Source organism: Sorex fumeus, unplaced genomic scaffold (assembly GCF_029834395.1).
Source record: "Sorex fumeus unplaced genomic scaffold, SorFum_2.1 ptg000007l, whole genome shotgun sequence".
In the NCBI taxonomy this organism is placed as follows: Eukaryota; Metazoa; Chordata; class Mammalia; order Eulipotyphla; family Soricidae; genus Sorex; species Sorex fumeus.
This window is the reverse complement of record NW_026606064.1, coordinates 49,666,779-49,687,746: the sequence shown is the minus strand read 5'-3', so window position 1 is coordinate 49,687,746 and position 20,968 is coordinate 49,666,779. Positions and strand designations below refer to the sequence as shown.

The following is a 20,968-nucleotide window of genomic DNA, read 5'->3' as shown; positions in this document are numbered from 1 at the left end:
CATCCTAAACATGCATTTAGGGAGTATGGTGCCACCAGCAGGTCAATCTGTACCTGTGAGGCAAGTGCATCAGCAGCCTGATGGCGCCTTCAGACTTCCAGATACCCCAAAATTGCTGCTGTGCCTTTGGCCAGACCCAAAAAAATTGGAGCAAAGTTTACCAAGAAAGTAAACGGCCAAAAGTTAGGTATGTGGGAGACACACCCACAAACCACCTCGGGCTCAGCTATATAATTGGAGGCATGGCCTCTCTGGTTCCTGATTGAACTGCTTAACGGCCATGATCCCAGAGACTCAGAAACAAATCTTGAAACCCAACAGCTTTTGGCAGAAATGTGTTCTGGACCCTGCAATAGGCTACCGGTGGTGGGCCAACCCAGGTGGGAATACATTTCGTGCCTTGGCCTGTTCCCCCTGGCGGCCTAGTGACCACCATCCTCCAGAGGCCACTGGACAGTCAGGTTTGACAAGACACGTGGGACCTCATGGGATGGGGGTGGATCCAGCCCTTTCCTCCCAACGAGACCCTGAGTCACTACCCAAGAACGGACTCTCTGGCTCCTGATCAAGCTGCTCAATGGCCATGATCCCAGAGACTCAGAAACAAATCTTGAAACACAGAAATGCGTCTGGACCCCACAGTAGGTTACTGTTCCCAAGCCACCCTAGGGGGGAAAGGGTGCTGTCCCTTCGCCTGCTCCCCCTTGGCTCGGTGGCTGCCATCCGCAAGAGGCCATTGGACAGAAAGTAACAGAGTAAAAACCATAAACTCTGGGTAAGAATTTCAAAGACGGGGCCAGAAAAAGTACGGAGGATAAGGCACTTGCCTTGTGCACAGATGACCCAAGTTCTATCTCTGGTACCCCGTATGATCCCCAGAGCACTGCCAGGAGTGATTTGTGAGTACAAAGCTACAAGTAAACTCTGAGCATGCTGGGTGTGGCCCCAAAACAAAATGAAAAGAAAAAGAAAAAAAATAATTTCAAAGACTCATTTCTTTACAATGTCTGTACCCAGTACCACCAATAAATAAATGCTAGTTATATTTTCTCATAGGTAATTGATTTTATAGTTATATGAATCTCTTTATATTGTCACACAGGTTTTGATATCTCCAAAACTCTCCAGAAATTAACAAAAGAGTTAAAGAAAGCAACACACCCAGTTACCACAATTTATCTGGGTCGTGGCCAGGCAGCTAAAGCAGAAGACATCATTGTGAAGGCCCTTAGCAGAGCAGAATGGGTCTTCCTCAAGAACTGCCATCTTGCAGCATCATTTATGCCCAGACTTTGCACTATTATAAAATCGTAAGTGTGTTTTTCATTTGTTTAAGAGGACCAAATTAAGTATCAAAACAGGGAAGAAGACTTGGGATTGGAGAGATAGTACAGTGGATTTGATGCTTGCCTTGCACACAGCTGACCTAAATTCAACTCCTGATACCACATATGGTCCCCCCCAAGCCCACCAGGAATGATCCCTGAACATAGAGCCAGGATGTAAGTTCTGAACATTGCCAAATGCAGTAGTGACAAAAAAAAAAAAAAACCAAAACACAGAAGATGACAGTGTACACAGGGTTTAAACAATGATAAAACTTTTTTCATTTCCCATAAAAAATGTTCTTTTCTTCCAAAGTGTCAAGGCTCCACAAAGAATATATACATTTTTTTTAATTAAGGGAACAGATCTCAGGCCAGAGAGATAATTAAAGGGCTGGAGGCTAATCAATCTTAATTTTAGAATTATATCCGCAGTTGTGGCATTTTTATACATTTAAAATTAATTTTAAGAAAATATAGCACAAAATAAAATGAGTCAGAAAGAGAGGGACAGACATAGAAAGATTGGATTCATCTGGGGAACATAAAGTAACAAAATGGGAGACTAACACCCAAGAATAGCCAAGATAAGTGCCAGGAGGTTTACTCCATGGCTTGGAGGCCAGCCGCACACTCTAGGGGTAAAAGCAGCTCAGATAGAGAAGGGAGCACCAAGTAAAGGGTGTTGGGAGAATCCTCCCAGGATGGGAGAAGCATGCTGAAAGTAGACTATAGACCAACATGACTGCCACTCAGTGCCTCTTTTGCGGACCACAACGCCCAAAAGGAGAGAGAACAAAAGGGAATGCCCTGCCACAGAGGCAGGGTGGGATGGGGGGATGGGAGTGGGAGGAATACTGGGATTAGTGGAGAATGGGCACTGGTGGAGGGATGGGTACTCAATCATTGTATAACTGAAACCCAAGCACAAAAATGTGTAAGTCTACAACTGTACCTCATGGTGTTTCACTAATAAAAATTTTTTAACAATTTTTAAAAATTTTTTTAAAATACTAAAAAAGATTGAGTGCAAGATAACCGTAGAGTTCCAAAAAGTTATAAAATGGGGAATAAAGAAGAAATTTCCTAGAGAAAAGAAAAAGAGAAAGGGACAGACATAGAATGACTGCACTCATTTGTGGAATATAAAATAACATAGTATGAGACTGACACCCAAGAACATTTAGACACAAGGGTCAGAAATATTGCTTCATAGTTGGAAGTCTGCCTTATAAGATGGGGGAGAAGACAACTGGAATGGAGAAGGATTCACTTAATGATAATTGGAGGGATCTTTCCGGATGGGAGATGTGTGCTGAAAGTAGATAAAGGACCAAACATGATAGCCTCTAAGTATCCACATTGCAAACCATAATGCCTAAAAGTAGAGCAAGAGTAGGGAGGGAAATGTCTGTCATAGAAGTAGGGGGGAGGATTGGGATGGGGGTGGGGATACTGGGGACATTGGTGGTAGAAATTGTGCACTGGTGGAGGGATGGGTGTTTGATCATTGTATGACTGAAACTCAAACATGAAAGCTTTGTAACTACATCTCACGGTGATTCAATAAAGAGAGAAAGAGAGAGAGGGTGGGGGGAGAGAGAGAGAGAGAACTGGTAGAAGAGCTGAGTTCAATTTCCAGTACCAGGTGATGATTCCTCACCACCCACTGACATGGCGCTGGCAGCCCCCATTACCACTAGGGTGTGTCACCAGACCAAGTAGTGTTGGGAGTAGCTCCAGGACCCCTGATCTCTGCTTGAAAGACACCCCTGCCCCCCAAAAAACTTCCTCGTTTCACTTTCTGTTAACCACTTTCTCTTTCTTTCCTCAAATTCTCACCCTCATTAGATACATACATGAACATCTATACCTAAGTCACTGTCACCGTCCTCCCGTTGTTCATCGATTTGCTCAAGTGAACCCAGTAACGTCTCCATCGTGAGACTTGTTGTTACTGTGTTTGGCATATTGAATATGTCACGGGTAGCTTGCCAGGCTTTGCCGTGCGGCCGAGATACTCTCGGTAGCTTGCCGGGCTGTCGGAGAGGGGTGGAGGAATCGAAATCCGGTCAGCCATGTTGGCCGCTTGCAAGGCAAATGCCCTACCTGCTGTGCTATCGCTCCAGCCCTAAGTATCTATCTATAAAAATAGTTTCTGATGATTCCAAACAGTAGACTATAAAACTTCATATTCCTATTTACAGTGATGATTCATTTTACAGCTTATAGTAGATACTGTTTTTGCTCACCCTACTTGTTAAAACGAGGTTTCATAAACTTTTTTCACTCATGCTTTTCACTCAATAAATGCAATTTGGCCAAGCATTGCCAGAACCACCGCAAATTACACAGTTGATTTGGAATGAATTTTTGGTTGAGAATTGAGAACTCTTTCACTGTTACCAAGTTTTTCAGAACCCCCTATGCTCAAGAATATGTAATGTTGCAGGAATACCAGAGAGTATTATGTGTACAGTATACAACAGTAGAACACTGTTGTTTTTTTGGTCATCTGATCAAGAAGCATATCATGGGGACCATGGAGAGAGCTCAGACAACTGGAGCACATGCTTTGCCTGTGGAGGCCGGAGTAAAATTCCCAGCACCACATGATCCCCAGCAGAGCCTTAAACAACCCCCAGACAGTGAGCTGGGATTAGGCCCCAAAATTCAAAACCCAAAAAGACGTATTATTTCAATCTTTTCTGTTACTGGTAATATTAGCTTTGATCATTAGATTAAAATATCTGTCACTTAGGGAACTTAGTCCTACACTAAGTTCCTCCCAGATGGGAAGTTTCTTTCTCTTCTATTTTTCAATAAACTTTTCTATTTTCTTTAAAAAAAATAATAAATCTGTCACCCACTAGTATTATCCAGTAATTTTTTAATTGCAATAGTCTCGTATTATGTGTCAAATGGTGTCTTTCTAATCACAGTTCTTCAGTTCTATTCCATTTGTCCATGGCCTTGCTTTGGTCCTAAAACCATACTATATACAAGAATAATTAATATCTATCCTATTCAAACTCTTCCAAAACTGAAAGAAAGGGGAATGCTCCCAAAATCAATAAATAAGGCGAATATGTTAAAACCAAATCAGAAAAAGACAGCACACATGTGCATGCACACACATACAAACACACACCTACTGGATTATATTTCTAATGAGTTGATGCAAAAATCTTCAGAAAAAAATTTGGCATAGTGAATCAGTAACACGTGAAGGAGAATCCTTCATCATGACCCAAGGATGCAAGAATGGTTCAACATATAAATCAATTAACATAATACAGCAGATCAGCAAGAGAAAATATAACCAAAAGATCGGATCAATAGATGCTGAGAAAAAGAAAAAAAATACAGTTGACAAGATTCAATATCCATTTATGACAAAAACATTCAACAAATTGGAGAACAGAAGAAAAACACCTCAACATAATAGAAGCCATGAATAACAAACCCACAGCTAACATCATATTCAAACATGAAAACTTAAAACCTTTCCCCCTAACATCTGGAACAAGACAAGCATGTTTTGCAAAATTCACCAGTGAAACCATATGACCTTGGGTAATTGGGAATTAATGGGTTTTGTGCAAATTTTTGCACAACATGAAAGGAAGCTCTTAGGGTACTCTAAAAAGATCTTTGATTATTAAATTTATTAATACACAATATGAGAATATTGCAGTTAAATTTATTTCTAACATCATTTCAAATATTCAAGTACTATTCTTAGAACATGTTAGTTTTGTTTGAATTTTCACATTATAGAATCATTATATATTTCAGATTTCAGAATCCAGATATGAATATAAACCCTGAATTCAGGCTGTGGTTAAGCTCAAAATCAGACAGTTCATTGCCACCTTTTATTCTTCAAAGGGGTTTAAAGGTGAGTTTAAAAAAAATACATTGTTGGGGGGCTGGAGCAATGGCACAGCGGGTAGGGCGTTTGCCTTGCATGCCGCTGACCCGGGTTCGATTCCCAGCATCCCATATGGTCCCCTGAGCACCGCCAGGGGTAATTCCTGAGTGCAGAGCCAGGAGTAACCCCTGTGCATTGCTGTTTAGGGGGTGAAGTTCAGATCCCTCAGCTCAGAGGCAGGCGTAGTCCTAAACAACAAAAGAATCAGACTCAGCAAGTGAGAAAGATAATGGCAGGGATTAAGGCGCTTGAGTTGCATGCAGCTGACCTTTGCACCGACCAGGACCGATTTCCCCAAGCAATGCGGGGTGTGACCCAAAATTACCACCCATCCCAGATGGGTTTGGGAGAGAGCGGGGGAGGAGGGGGGGCGGGAGGAGGGGGCTGAAGGAGGGGGATCAGCCTCGGTGGTCCTGGAGGTGGAACACAAGCCTCTCTTTCGAAAATGTGTTCCCTGAGCTAACGCGCCTCCAGCCAGCTCCTCTGAGTGTAGCCCTACAAGATACCAAGCACTGCTGGGGAAGCCCATATTTCAAGAAGAATTTGTTCTAACAACCGAAACTCGGCGCTCTTGCGACCTTCCTGCGGTACTTTCTCCGAGCTTCCTGAGATTTCTGGCCAAAAGCATTAAAGCGAATGGCAACGTCCACACTCGGGAGAGACCAGGTCTCACAGCAGGGCAGGCGCTCCTCCCAGTCCCTTGCTCACATTCTAAGGGTAGGAAAACTCAATGCCATTTGCTGCTACTCCTGGCATCGTGGAAACTAGATACCATCTCCTCTTATCTCAGAGAGGGTCTGTTTGCATTCCAGACACAAAATCCCTCTTTCTTGGAGAGGACAGAGGGTTCCTCTGCTGGCTAATCTGCCCGAGTTCACAATTCTGTCACCAGAGGCTCTTTCCTGTGGTCCCCGCTATGCATTCACTAGTAGCTGTGTCGGGCATCCTGCTCTTCTTCATTCTGGGGCTTCAGAACAGGGGAATATCTGATCCTAGCATCTCGAGTTCATGCACAAGTAGTCATTGCATCTCCCCACACATTCAAAATATCATTAGCTTCATAGCTCTTAATGAAATCCACACCCATGTACATAAAAGCAGGGATCTGTAAGCTATTCCGATAAGGAGCCTTTCTGAAACTCCCTAAGTTTCAGATCAAGACAGTCACCCTCAAAATAAGCCTCCCAGTTAGTTCTCTCCCCATCTCACCTCACTTATCCTAATTAAGAAATCAAACAAAGGACCAGAATTGTCAAACTGAATTCAATCCTCATCATCCCATATGGTTTCCTGAGCACCACCAGGAGTAATTCCTGAGTGCAGAGCCAAAGCATTGCCAGGTATGCCTCTCACCCCCCCCAAAAAAGAAAAAAATCAATCAAAGGGATGGGGGGGGGGGGTCGGAGGACAAGGTCCACACCTAACTGTGCTCAAAACTTACTTTGGACTCTGTGCTCAGGGAGTAATTCACTTTGAGCTCTGGCTCAGGGGACCACAAGGGGTTCTGGGGATCAAACCTGGGGGAGCAATATGCACGGCACAGACCCTACTCGCTATACTTCTCACTCCAGCCCCCAACCAAAGGGAACTTTTAAGGCAAGCAAAATAATTTAGTAACATAGCAAATTGGATTTTTTTTTCTCATTATTAACGTCAATGATAACTATTGACTCAGTAAATTCTGTTTTCTGTAATTTGGCATTTCTTGGATCTGATGCCTTGCTGTCAGCAGCCACTAAAACCTTTGGCCAGAGCTGTTTAAATGTTTTCCACTCACTCCTTTTCAGTCTGAGAAATGCAACATGAGCAAGCACTGCTAGAAATACCGGTGATTCACTCCGTGGTTAATTTGAAACTAATTTCTGATTGTTGGGCATTCAGAAACCTTTCACTGTTGCCAAATTTTTCACGATCCCCACATTCAGCTAATGGGATCCAGAATATAAGATGCTAGGGCTGAGGAATCTTAAATGCTACATTGTGCTTTCATTGTTAAACTTTCTAAAATGTCATTCTTCCAAAACTCTATGTCTAAAAAAAACTGTCACTGTCCTCCCGTTGTTCATCGATTTGCTCCAGCAGGCCCAGTAAAGTCTCTATTGTGACAATTGATACTGTGTTTGGCATATCGAATATGATTTTCTCGGTAGCTTGTTGGGCTCTCCAAGAGGGGCAGAGGAATCGAACTCAGGTCAGCCATGTTGGCCGCATGCAAGGCAAATGTCCTACCCGCTGTGCTATTGGGGCTGGAGCGATAGCACAAGCAGGTAGGGCGTTTGCCTTGCAAGTAGCCAACATGACCAACCTGAGTTCAATTCCTCATATTCAATATGCTAAACACAGTAACAATTGTCACAATGGAGACGCTACTGGGCCCACTTGAGCAAGTCGATGAACAATGGGAGGACAGTGACAGTCTAAACAAAACAATTTTTTTAATTTATTTGTGTGCTATATATATATATACACTGTAGCACCGTCCTCCTGTTGTTCATCAATTTGCTCCAGCGGGCATCAGTAACGTCTCACAACAAATCGTGAGACTTGTTGTTATTGTTTTGGGCATATCAATACATCACGGAAAGCTTGCCAGGCTTTGACATGCAGGTGAGATACTCTCGGTAGCTTGCCGGGCTCTCCAAGAGGGGCAGATGAATCGAAAAAAAAAAAAATATATATATATGTATATCTGTAAAGATATATTTCCCTCAAGGTTGGCTGTCTTCTACTTTAAACGCCATCTAATGCTACTTTTGGAGTATGAGTGGTGTGAGGTATGGAGATATCCAGGGATAGGTTTACTCATGGTAAGGGTCTCGGCCCGAGCATGTGAAGAGCGACCATGAGCCTGGAGGTGATTGAATTCTGGAGGTTTTTGGCTGCCAGGGCTGGGTCCCTTGGGGTGGGGAGGGGCCTCCCCCTCCCCCTTCTGGGGTGCCCAGAATGAAACAGTCTGGAGTGGGATCCAGGGCCTGGTGGCATGGTTATGGCAAGTTGAGAACAAACCACCTTTAGTGACTTGTCACTGGATATATGAAATGTAGCCACAGGCAAACTGGATCAATCCTTTTATAGAACTTTTCAGATGGGGAAGAATAGCACATTAGTTTTGATTTGCCATGGATTCTTAAAATTAGTTGTAAAATTGGGGAGTTTTTTTTTTTTTTCATCAGATCTCTCTAGAGAATTGGGCCTCATATTTCTCCTTATGTTTGTTTTCAAGATTACCTTGGAAAATCCCCAGGGGATGAAAAATACTTTACTGCATACATTTGGATTGGATGAGAATAAAGAGGTGACAGAAGAGATATTTAAAAAAAAAAACTGTGGACCAGGGTGGAAAAAAATTGTATTCAGCTTATGTGTGTTTAATGCTCTGGTCAGCGAAAGAAAAAAATATGGACTATTGGACTGGAATATAGCTAAACAATTCTGTTCTTCGGACTTGGAGGTAAGTGCAGGATCTTAAAAACAAACTATAGCAATAAGTAAGTAGCAATACTGTTCCAAGGGAGTGCTCCTATGTGTCTCTACAAATCCTAAGTGCTTTTTGTGGTGGTAAGAATCCTGTAATGGGGCTGTGTCAGCAGGGCTCATATTTGTAAGCTTGGATCATGGAGCCTACTTTTCTGGAATGAAATCACAGCTCTAGCTCTTCAACCTTACACAAATTTCATCTGTCCAACAAACTAATTGAAAGAAAGAAACTCTTAGTTTCTTCGACCCAAAACAGAGGTGTGAGGGCTATTGAGGGAAATGTCAGTGCCTGCTCTCAAGAGCCAGATAGGAGGCCAAATCAAGGTCTATAGCATCAGAACAGTATCTAACATAGATAAAATGCAAAAATGTGTTTGTTGTTCTTATTTGTTTAAAACAGAAGAAATTGTGACCAGGCATAGAATCAGGAATTTAACTTAACAGTCTTGTGTTGACGAGTGGTCCTCCTCCTCCTCTTCTTCCTCTTCATCTTCTTCTTTTCCTCCTCCTCCTCCTCTTCATCTCTTCCTTCTCCTCCTCCTCCTCCTTCTCCTTCTCCTCCTTCTCCTCCTTCTCCTTTTCCTTCTTCTTCTTCTTCTTCTTCTCCTCCTCCTCCTCTTCCTCCTCTTCTACTTCTTCATCTTCTCCTCATTCTCCTCCTCCTCCTCTTCCTCTTCTTCTTCTCCTCCTCCTCTTCATCTTTTCCTTCTCCTTCTTCTCCTCCTCCTCCTCCTTCTCCTTCTCTTCCTTCTCCTTCTCTTCCTTCTCCTTCTCTTTCTCCTTCTCCTCCTCCTCCTCCTTCTCCTCCTCCTCCTCCTCCTCCTCCTCCTCCTCCTCCTCCTCCTCCTCCTCCTCCTCCTCCTTCTTCTTCTTCTTCTTCTTCTTCTTCTTCTTCTTCTTCTTCTTCTTCTTCTTCTTCTTCTTCTTCTTCTTCTCCTTCTTCTCCTCCTTCTCCTCCTTCTCCTCTTCCTTCTTCTTCTTCTCCTCCTCCTCCTCTTCCTCCTCTTCCTCCTCTTCCACTTCTTCTTTATCTTCTCCTTATTCTCCTTCTCCATCTCCTCCTCCTTCTCCTCTTCCACTTCTTCATCTCCTCCTCCTCCTCCTCCATTGTTGTTGCTCAGGACTTACTCCTGGCTCTGTGCCCAGGGATCACACCTGGCCATACTCAGGGAACCACACAAGGTTTCAGAGATCAAACTGAGATCACTTTGTGCAAAATAAACTTATCCCTGTGCTATCTATCCAGCCCCAGGAGTGTTTTCTTCAGTGCTCAAATAGACAGGTGGGAACACCTGATTAAATTTGTCCCAAGTTAATTTCTTATACTTTTGTCCTCCGACACAGAACAAAACATTGTCTTGTTGATATGCTAGAGAAAATACTTAAATCCTTTTTTTTTGTGGGGGGGGGGGGGTGTAGGACAGGGGCCAGGCAGGGCACACTTGGTGGTACTCAGGACCATTCCTGGCCCTGTGATCAGGGATCAATTCTGGAGGGGTTTGGGGGAACCATTTGGGGTGTTAGGGATCAAATCCAGGTCAGCACATGGAAGGCAAGAGCCTTACCTGCCGGACTATTTCTTTGGCCCCCAGAATCACTTTGCAAAGAAAAATTTGAGTAATGTCACAGGGCATCTATCACTCAGACCCATGTTGACTAGGTCTCCTTGTGCATTTCCTATGTCTTCATTAAGTTTCATTATTTTCACAAGAGGCTGTCAGACTCACTGCAAGTTCAATTGCCTGGCAGTGTATATGCCTGGGCACTCAACCAAAACATAAAAGAAAACAGCTGTACTCTCAATGCTTGTCAAGGAATGTGAAATGTGAGCTCAAGTAGGCCTCTGTCCAGACCTTACTCAATGCTCAATAAAAGATAAATGATATATAAGTGGACCCAGGGACTTATGCCATATATAAGACAAAGAGTTTATAGACTTACATAAAGAATTTCCTGTAAGAGAAATTTTTAAAATCCTAATTAGTAAGGACATGTATCAATAATTCTCAATTAAATACACAAAAGTAAGATTATGAAAAATTGTTCCATTTCATCAGCAAATGACATGGTTACTTATGTGCCAGGCTTTGAGAAATGATAGTACAGGAGGCAGCTTGTATGTGACTGATCCCAGTTCAACTCCTAGCATGAACCCCTGAGCATCGCTAGGCCCCTGAAGGCTGCTGACACTGCCAGGGCGGGCTGGGTAATCCTCGATACCACCAGGCCTGAGCAGCACCACCTCCTCAGGCCCTTGCATTCACAGTGAGTAAAATAAACAAAAATGTGGAGAGGCAGGAGATCCGAGCATTGCTGTTGGAAATTAAACTGTTACTTTCTGAAAGGCAATTTAGTCATCTACATCAAAGGCTTTGAGAGGATTCTGAGTATTGTTGATGTTGTAGAGGAAGCCACGTTTATAAGATTGTTTAATAAAATTGGGCTATCCAAAGAGCATCAATCGCATGAGCTCATGTCTGCACAAAGAGCCACACTATGTATTTACTTCCGTATAAATTGAACTTACAGATGATCTCATCTGCGAGGGAAATGGAGAATAGGAGTGGGGCAGCCTGGGCGTATGCCAGCAGTATCTCAGTCCTCAAGGCCGGGATTCCTGGGGGGCTGCTCTCTTCTGGCATCTTGCAAAGAGACTTGCTTCAGCCACACGCAGGGGGTGACATCACAGGGCTGGTCTCCATTCCCTTCCTTTGTTCTCCCTCTCGGTGAAGCCTGTATGTAGTAGTAGACTTGCCAACAGGAGAGGTCCATAATGCCAAGGGCACAGCTGTCTGAGTTTAGGCGACTGGTGTTCCTGGGAGTTTTCTAGAAACTACAGCTGCTAACTTCAAGGCTTTGTGGGAAGTTGGATTTATGCACAGCCTTCTTCACTGAGGCCTGAGCACTATAGTTTCACTGTGGAATTACTTTTGAACACACTAAGGAATGCGGAGAGAGGGGAACTCCTTTCATTATGGGGAGGTCCCCATTGCGGGCAACTTAAATGTGTCTCCTTAGGGGACCCTCTGTCTAGCAGTTTATCAATCCATGTTTCATCAGGCTCCAGTAGATACCAGGTAAAGGGCTACCACCACTAAAAACTCCCCAAAACCTGGACCTAGGATCCAACAAAAACCTGGAAAAAATAATATCCAGTGAGATCCAGGAGGTAAAGAGAGAAAATATACAAGAAAGAGAACAGTAAATTATTAGAGCTCTGAAAAGATATAGAAACCCATTCACATGCATATTACACACATAAGATTGCTTGCTTATTTGTTTGAAAATAAGTATTGATGTCAATACTTAGGGACTGCTTAATACTTGGGGGCTGCTTCCCATCAATACTTGGGGGCTGCTTCCTCCCAGCTCAGTACTTAGAAGTTACTCCCAGCTATCCTCAGAGGACCAGGTGGTGCTGGTGATTGAATCCAGTACTCTTTTTTTGTTTGTTTGTTTTGTTTTGCTTTTTGGGTCACACCTGGCGATGCACAGGGGTTACTCCTGGCTCTGCACTCAGGAGTTACTCCTGGCAGTGCTCAGGGGACCATATGGGATGCTGGGAATCGAGCCCGGGTCAGCCGCGTGCAAGGCAAATGCCTTACCCACTGTGCTAACTCTCCAGCCCGAATCCAGGACTCTTGCACGCAAAGCATGCATTCAAGCTTTCTTGGGGGTTGGAGGGGGAGTGGTCATCACACACAGGAGTACTCAGTCATTATTCTGGCTCTGCACTTAGTAATTACTCCTGGCAGTCTCAAGGGGACCATATGGGATGCTGGGGATCTAACCTGAGTCAGCCACATGCAAGGCAAATGCCTTATCTGCTACACTATCACTCCAACCCCATTCAAGTTTTTTGAGCTATCTCCCTGTCTTTCACACATATAATTTTTAAGTGAGTATACCTCAAAGTATTTTTAATCCATCGATCTAAGAACTAGCAGGATTACTAAGCTTTTTAAACTATGAGTATTTATAGCTATTGAAAGTAATAGGAATAAAGTATGATTATTAAATTACATACAAAACTGGCAAATTCCCTAATAATAAAAGTGCATCCTTTAGATTGAGACTTTTTCAGTGTACCTGTATATATGTTTCTTGGGACAAAACTCATTTGCTTTGTTATCAGAAGGAATCATATACAGGGCTATCAATTTTCTCTAGGTTGGCATCCAGTCTTAAGTTTTAAAGTACATAATCAATAATTAACAAGGTCAAATAACCAAAGATGGTACTAGAGTTTCTGATGAACATTAAATGAGCGTGTTCCAGTAAGACATTGAAAAAGTCACACTTTTACCTCATTTCCAAATTTTGCCATTTTGGTTTTTTTCTTAACAGCTCTATTTATGTGGGCCTAGAAAGATAGTACAATGGATAGAGTACTTGTCTTGCACTCTTGCACACAAGTTCAATCTCTAACACCCCAATACCTCCAAATCTTGCCAGGAGTAATCCCTGAGCACAGAGCCAGAGATAAGCCCTGAGCACTGCTACATGTGTCGCAAAAGCAAAAAACAAAAAATAATAACAGTTCTATTTATGGTTATAAACATTTTGCAAACATTATTATCACAATCTCTTATTGTCTAGTTCTCACTCACAGAGAACCCGGCAGACCACCGAGAGTATCCTTTCCACATATATGCCTGACTGGGAACACCTGTAAATGTGATTAGAGGCTACCCCAAAAGCCTCCATCCCTCTCAGAGAATCCGGCAAGCTACCAAGAGTATCCCACCCGCAAGGCAGAGCCTGGCAAGCTATCCGTGGCATACTCGATATGCTAAAAACAGTAACATTGATTGTCCTCATTCCCCTGACCCAGAAAGAGCCCCCAGTATGCCATCGGGCTACACTATCACTTGACAGGGATGGATGGAGATGTTACTGGTGCCCGCTAGAGCAAATCGATGAACAACGAGGTGATAGTGATAGCGATTATCACAAAAAACATATCTTATATATTTGAACATGATTTATTTATACATGCATAGCAAAAGGTACTCAGTAGATCACAGGTAGTTCACAGTTTAATTACAGTACAGATCTATGTGTACTAAAAACAGTGAGATATATGAAAGAATTAATAATCACGGTGCACAGGTGTGACCCAAAAAAAGACCAATAAATAAATAAATAAATAAAAATCCCGCGGTCTCACAGTCCTCCCGTTGTTCATCGATTTGCTCGAGCGGGCCCAGTAACATCTCCATTGTGAGACTTCTTGTTACTGTGTTTGGCATATTGAATACTCTCGGTAGCTTGCCAGGCTCTCCAAGAGGGGCAGAGGAATCGAACCCAGCTCGGCCAGGCTGACTGCGTGCAAGGCAAACACCCTACCGCTGTGCTATCACTCCAGCCCAAATAAAAATCATGATCCTAAAATTTGTAGGGAAACCTAACACTCAAATGATATGAATTTCTGGGGAGAAAATTGAATAGATGGAAAAAAACAATCCAAAAGGACAGTTGTTTATTTCTCCTGAACTGATGACAGATTTGAGTTTGCCTATTAAGAATTCCAAATCAGGGGCTGGGGCGATAGCACAGCGGGTAGGACGTTTGCCTTGCACACGGCCAACCCTGGTTCAATTCCCAGCATCCCATAAGGTCCCCGAACACCTCTAGGAGTAACTCCTGATTGCAGAACCAGGAGTAACCCCTGTGCATCGCCAGGCCCAAAAAAGAAAAAAAATTCCAAATCATAAAGAGTGGGGTGTTGGAACATCATATGACTGAAACTCAATCATGAAGAATTTTGTAAATGTGAATCTCATGGTGATTCAATTTTTTAAAAATTTAAGAATACCAATTCAGATAGAATCATTGCAAATATGTACATTTGGACATCTGCTGAAAATTTTCTAAACTCTAAGCATCTAGGACAAGCTATAAAAGATCAGTATGACATTAGACTTTTTATTTATTTCACTGACTTAGAAGACAGTGGAATAGCACCTAGCAATTAGAAAAGAATAACACTGAACATAAATCTTGTTCCCAGCCAAGATTTCATTCATCCTGCCAAAAGAAGAAGGAATAGTTGTGGTTAAAGAAATTTTGGTACAGGGGCTGGAGCAATAGCACAGCAGGTAGGGCGTTTGCCTTGCACGCGGCTAACCTGGATTCGATCCCCGGCATCCCAAATGGTCCCCCAAGCACTGCCAGGAGGAATTCCTGAGTGCAGAGCCAGGAATAACCTCTGAGCATTGCTAGGTGTGACCCAAAAAAGCAAAAAAAAAAAAATTTTGGTACATCTACACAATGGAGTACTATGTAGCTGTTCGAAAAGATGAAGTCATGAAATTTACATACAAGTGGTACAACATGGAAAGTATCATGCTAAGCGAAATGAATCAGAAAGAGAGGGATAGACATAGGAAGATTGCATTCATCTGGGGGATATAAAGTAATAAAATATGAGATTAATACCCAAGAATAGCCGAGATCAGCACCAGGAGGATTACTCCATAGCTTAGAGGCCAGCCAGGCATTCTAGGGGAAAGGGCAGTTCAGATAGAGAAGGGAGCACCAAATAAAGGGTGTCTGGAGGATCCTCCCAGGATGGGAGAAGCATGCTGAAAGTAGACTATAGACTGAACATGATTGCCACTCAATGCCTCTTTTGCAAACCACAGCACCCTAAAAGAGAGAGAGAACAAAAGGGAATGCCCTGCCACAGAGGCAGGGTGGGACCGGGGGGGGGGGGGGCGGGGGGGATGGGGAATGGGAGGGATACTGGGATCCGTGGTGGTGGAAAATGGGCACTGGTGGAGGGATGGGTACTTGATCATTGTATAATTGAAACCCAAGCACAAAAATTTGTAAATCTACAACTGTACCTCATGGTGTTTCACAAAATAAAAATTTTTTTTAAAAAATTTAAAAAATAAAACATGCAAACAACAACAACAAAAAAGGAATAGTTGCTTATTTGCAAAGATGTAGATAATATCTAATGAGTGTTATCGATCTATGGAAAGCACTTACTTGAGTAAGTGCTATAACTATTTATTTATAAGTTTATCAGAATGGAGGCCTAATAAAAATGAAGAGGGGTAGAAATTGTGGTACACATTGTTAAGTCTTGCATTGTTCAATCAAAATGTATAATAAAAATGATTGATAATGAATAGTCTAAGTGCTAGAATTATTTAATACATATTAATTGGAAGGAAAAATCAACAAGCAATGCATTTACATATATATTTATATAGTTTAAATTTTCTGTAAGAGTTTTCAATTAAAAGTACTAAGAGGCTAGAGTGATAAGCACAGCGGGTAGGACGTTTGCCTTGCACGCAGCCTGACCTGGTTCAATTCCCAGCATCCCATATGGTCCCCTGAGCACCACCAGGAGTAATTCCTGAGTGCATGAACCAGGAGTAACCGCTGTGCATCGCTGGGTGTGACCCAAAAAGCAAAAAAAAAAAAAAAAGTGCTAAACTGAACTGAAGCGATAGTACAGTGTGTATGGCTGTAAGTCTTGCATGCATCAACCCAGGTTCAATCACTGGCACATATGGTTCCCCTGAACCCTAACAGAAGTGATCCCTGAGCACAGAGCCAGGAGTAAGCCCTGAGCACCACCAGGTATGGCCCAAAATATAACAGCAAAAATGCACTAAACTTTCGAGCAGGCAACAGTATCATCTCCATTGTGAGACTTGTTGTTACTGTTTTTGGCATATCGAATATGCCACAGGTAGCTTGCCAGGCTCTGCTATGTGTGCGAGATACTCTTGGTAGCTTGCCAGGCTCTCCAAGAGGGACGAAGGAATTGAACCTGGGTCAGCCGTGTGCAAGGTAAACGCCTACCCACTGTGCTATATACATATCTGGTGCTGGCAGGGTATGGCTTATGGGTGTGACCTCTAGGTCACCCGAGACTGGGGGAAGAGGCAGAGGATCTCTGGTCCTGGGTCCTTTGAGTCCAGAGTTCAAGGTTACAAAATTCCGCATTACCAGGGTTCTGTGGGAACTTCACTCATTTGTGAGGCTCGGGCCGAGCATGTAGAAAGCGGCCTAGAGCATGACGGCAGTTGGGTATTGGAGGTCTGCTGTCAGGGCTGGGTCCTTTGGGGCAGGGATGGCTCTCACCCGACCCCTCTGGGGCGCCCCGAGTGAAAACAGCCTGCCAGCACCAGATAATCTCCTCATCGGCCACTCTCCAGAACTCACAGCTGCTCCTCCCAGACAGGAGTATTAAATGAGGCCCCCATAACCATGCCACCAGACTCCACGCCAGGCTGTTTTCACTCTGGATGCCCCATCGGGGGGCAGGTGAGAGCCCTCCCCTCCCTAAGGGACTCAGCCCCGGCTGCCAACCTACACTACCCGACTGTCGTCACGCTCCAGGCCGCTTCCCACCCACTCAGGCGAGCCTCACATATGAGTGAACATATTCCTGGAACACGCAACACATCGTAAGACACTCCTTACCCATTTTCCATAATTACCACACCAGTCACGGTCACGGTCCTCCCGTTGTTCATCAATTTGCTCGAGTGGGCCCAGTAACATCTCTATCATGAGACTTGTTGCTACTGTGTTTAGGCATATCGAATACATCACGGGTAGCTTGCCAGGCTCTGCCATGCGGGCGAGATACTCTCGGTAGCTTGCTGGGCTCTCCGAGAGGGGTGGAGGAATCGAACTCGGGTCGGCCATGTTGGCCACTTGTAAGGCAAACGCCCTACCGCTGTGCTATCGCTCCAGCCCATATTTTATATATATATATATATATATATATATATATATATATATATATATCCCAGAGAGCCCGGAAAGCTACCGAGAGTATCCTGTCCACGTGGCAGAGTCTGACAGGCTAGCTGTGGCGTAATCCATATGACAAAAACGATCATGATCACCACGATCACGACCGTACTATTAATCGTCGATTGCCTTGAGCATGCCCCAGTAACGTCTCCTTCGTCCTAGTCCTGAGATTTTTTTTTAAAGTGCCATATTCAAGGCTCTTTCGGGGTTAGGAGAATGAGATCCAACATTGTTACTGGTATTTGGCATATTGGGTATGCCACTGGGAGTTTGCCAGATTCTGCCGTGTGGGCAGGTTACATTCGGTAGCCTGCCAGTTTGTCCAAAGTAGGAATGAGATAATAAGATGTCGCTTCCGGGAGCTGGGTTTTATAGTCTCTGAGTCTTGGTCGTTGATGGGATTACACGGTGGCCAGGGGGCCAGTTGGTGGGTGTGACCCCCGCCTACTGGAATTTGAAGGATCTGGGTGGAGGATGTTCAGCCCCGATCCGAGTAGGCTGGGAGATCTCAGTCCCAGGACCCGCATGCCTTTGTTCCTCTGCTGGTACCTTCATGTGTGTGGAGAGTGGTCTCAGCATAGTGGTGGCTGGTTCTGGAGGTCTTCGGCTGCCAGAGCCCTGGTCGGGGCGGGGAGGAGAACTCAACCCGTTCCCCTCCAAGGGGCCCCAGCGAGGACAGCCAGGTGCAGGGGCAGGAGACTCTGTGCTGTTCTCTTCCGGGAGCTGGGTTTTATAGTCTCTGAGTCTTGGCCGTTGATGGGATTACACGGTGCCAGGGGGACAGTTGGTGGCTGTGACCCCCGCCTACTGGAATTTGGAGGATCTGGGTGGAGGATGCTCTATTGTCTATTACTTTACTCAGACAAAAACAGTAATAATAATAATGGGTCTCATTCCCCTGACCTGAAAGAGCCTCCAATACGTTGGGTAAGATGAGTAAGGAGAAGCTGCTAAAATCTCAGGGCTGGGACGAATGGAGACTTTACTGGAGCCGGTTCGAGTAAATCGAAGAAAAAGAATTGCTGGGTCATATAGAAGCTCACTCTTGAATTCTTTCTTTGAGAGTTACTGGTTTTTAGTTTAACAGATCAAAGAAGGAAACATGTACTGAAATAATAAAAACTGCTATATTTCCTACTTCCTTCCTAAAGGCATCTATAAATCTGATAGGCAGTATCCTAAACGCACAGTCAGAGGTCCCCTGGCAGACACTGCAAAGTGTGATTGGGGAAGTCATTTATGGTGGCTGGACCACGGACATCTGGGACCAGCGATGTTTAAACACTCTGCTCTACAAATACTGTAATCCTGATGTGCTGACAAAGGACTTCCAATTCTCCGCTGATAAGGTAGGAAAGGAATTTGTTTTCTTATGTATTCTATTAAAGGTAAAGGCCCTCCCGTTAATCGTTGATTTGCTCGAGCGGGCCCAGTAACGTCTCCATTGGAGACTTTGTTGTTACTGTGTTTGGCATATCGAATACTCTCGGTAGCTTGCCGGGCTCTCCTAGAGGGGCGGAGGAATCGAACTCGGGTCGGCCATGTTGGCCGCTTGTAAGGCGAACGCCCTACCGCTGTGCTATTGCAGTCACTGTCACTGTCCACTGTCACAATCCTCCCATTGTTCATTAATTTGCTCGAGTGGGCCCAGTAACGTCTCCATCATGAGACTTGTTGTTACTGTGTTTAGCATATTGAATGCATCATGGGTAGCTTGCCAGGCTTTGCCGTGTGAGTGAGATACTCTCAGTAGCTTGCTGGGCTTTCTAGAGGGGCAGAGGAATTGAACCTGGCTTGGCCGGCCAGTTGCGCGCAAGGCAAACACCCTACCGCTGTGCTATCGCTCTAGCCCATGTTTAAGTAAATACTATTAAATTATTTAAAATCTATAAATTAGCTTTCATATTCACATGCAGTGCCTTTCATTAACTCTCAGTATTACAAAAGTCAATTTCCATCTAACAGAGATCAATTAGATATAATAATGTATAATGCAGAGAGCTGGAGCGATAGCACAGCAGGTAGGGCATTTGCCTTGCATGAGGCCGACCCAGATTCTATTCCCAGCATCCCATATGGTCCCCCCGAGTTCAATCAGGAGTAATTTCTGAGTGCATGGGCCAGGAGTAACCCCTGCATTGCCGGGTGTGACCTAAAAAGGAAAAATAAAGGGGTGTATAATGCAGCACCATAAATTTTAAAAAAAGATGAGAAATGGTTAATCAGGAGTAAAGTTATTGAGAGTAGAGGAAGGGAAAAGGAGGCAGGAGGGAAGCGTTCAATGGCCAAGAGATATTGGCACTTTGGTGGTGGGTGTGGTGTGGTAATATTGTACCCCTAAAACATTTGCACTTTGGTAAATCAATATGGCCTGTGCAAAAAAATAATCTCTCCCATATATGACCCACTTCTTGCTTTGCTAGAACTGGTCTACATCTGAGCACCCTCACAAAAAGGAACTCCTATCTATAGCTAAATCTGTTTTTAAATCTTTATAGCTATTTTCTTGGGGGGACGGGGCGAGGAATGAAAGGGGAGGTGTGGTCTGGGCCAGCAATGCTCAGGGATTACTCCTGGCTCTGAGCTCTGGGATCATTTCTGGCAGGCTTGGGGGACCATATAGGATCAAACCCAGGTTTGCTGTGTCCAGGACAAGTGCACTCTACACCACTATCTCAAGCCCCTTCCCTTATGTTTTATTGTCTCTGTCCCTTATCATTCAAGCTGTCACAATTTTTTAAAATTCATTGACTTAGGGGGCCGGAGTACTGTGTGTGGTGCGCTTGCTGATGTGTCCTCTAGTGGGTAGAGCAATGCTTATGTTTCCTCCAGTCCAACTCTTTCCCCTTTCCTCACTGCTTGGTAATCTCAGTTTTGCAATCAAAGGCCAAGAGTTTGTCATCATTCAATACTGTCTGGTACCCTTGTTTTGTCTCTCTGCATACCACTGATGAGTGAGATCATCCGGTATTTGTCCTTCTTCCTCTGGTTTATTTCATTTAACATGATATCCACACGTTAAGTGTGTGTGTGTGTGTGTGTGTGTGTGTGTGTATGGGGGTGGGGGGAGGATAAGTGCCAAGAAGTAGAATCACTTGGGTCATATGAAAGTTCTATTTCTTTTCTTTTTTCTCTCCACAGTCTTTCTTTGTTGAGTTTTGAGGGGGGAGGAAACTTTGTTTTCTTCTGTTTTGTTTTTTGGATTATATCCAGTGGTACTCAGGAATCACCCCTGGCAGTGTTCAGGGAGCCAAATATTGGTGCCAGGTCAGCCGCATGCAAGACAAGCACACTGCACCCTACCCCTGGCCCCATTTTTTGTTTTTGTTTTGGGGCTACATACAGTGGCATTTAGGGACCAAACGGTGCCAAGGATCAAACCAAACCCTCCTACATGTGAAACAGGTACACCAGCTTGTTGAACTCTCTCTCTCTCTCTCTC

General features: G+C 44.0%; 1 protein-coding gene across 1 annotated transcript in view; it reads left to right on the top strand.

Moving 5' to 3' along the window:
- Window positions 1–20,968, top strand: part of DNAH14 (dynein axonemal heavy chain 14) — a 342,385-nt gene that overhangs the window by 300,128 nt on the left and 21,289 nt on the right. The window contains 5 exon segments of the mRNA XM_056107024.1: window positions 1,103–1,310; window positions 5,124–5,226; window positions 8,483–8,710; window positions 18,678–18,875; window positions 20,162–20,170. Of these exon segments, the coding sequence (XP_055962999.1) occupies window positions 1,103–1,310; window positions 5,124–5,226; window positions 8,483–8,710; window positions 18,678–18,875; window positions 20,162–20,170 (746 nt within the window).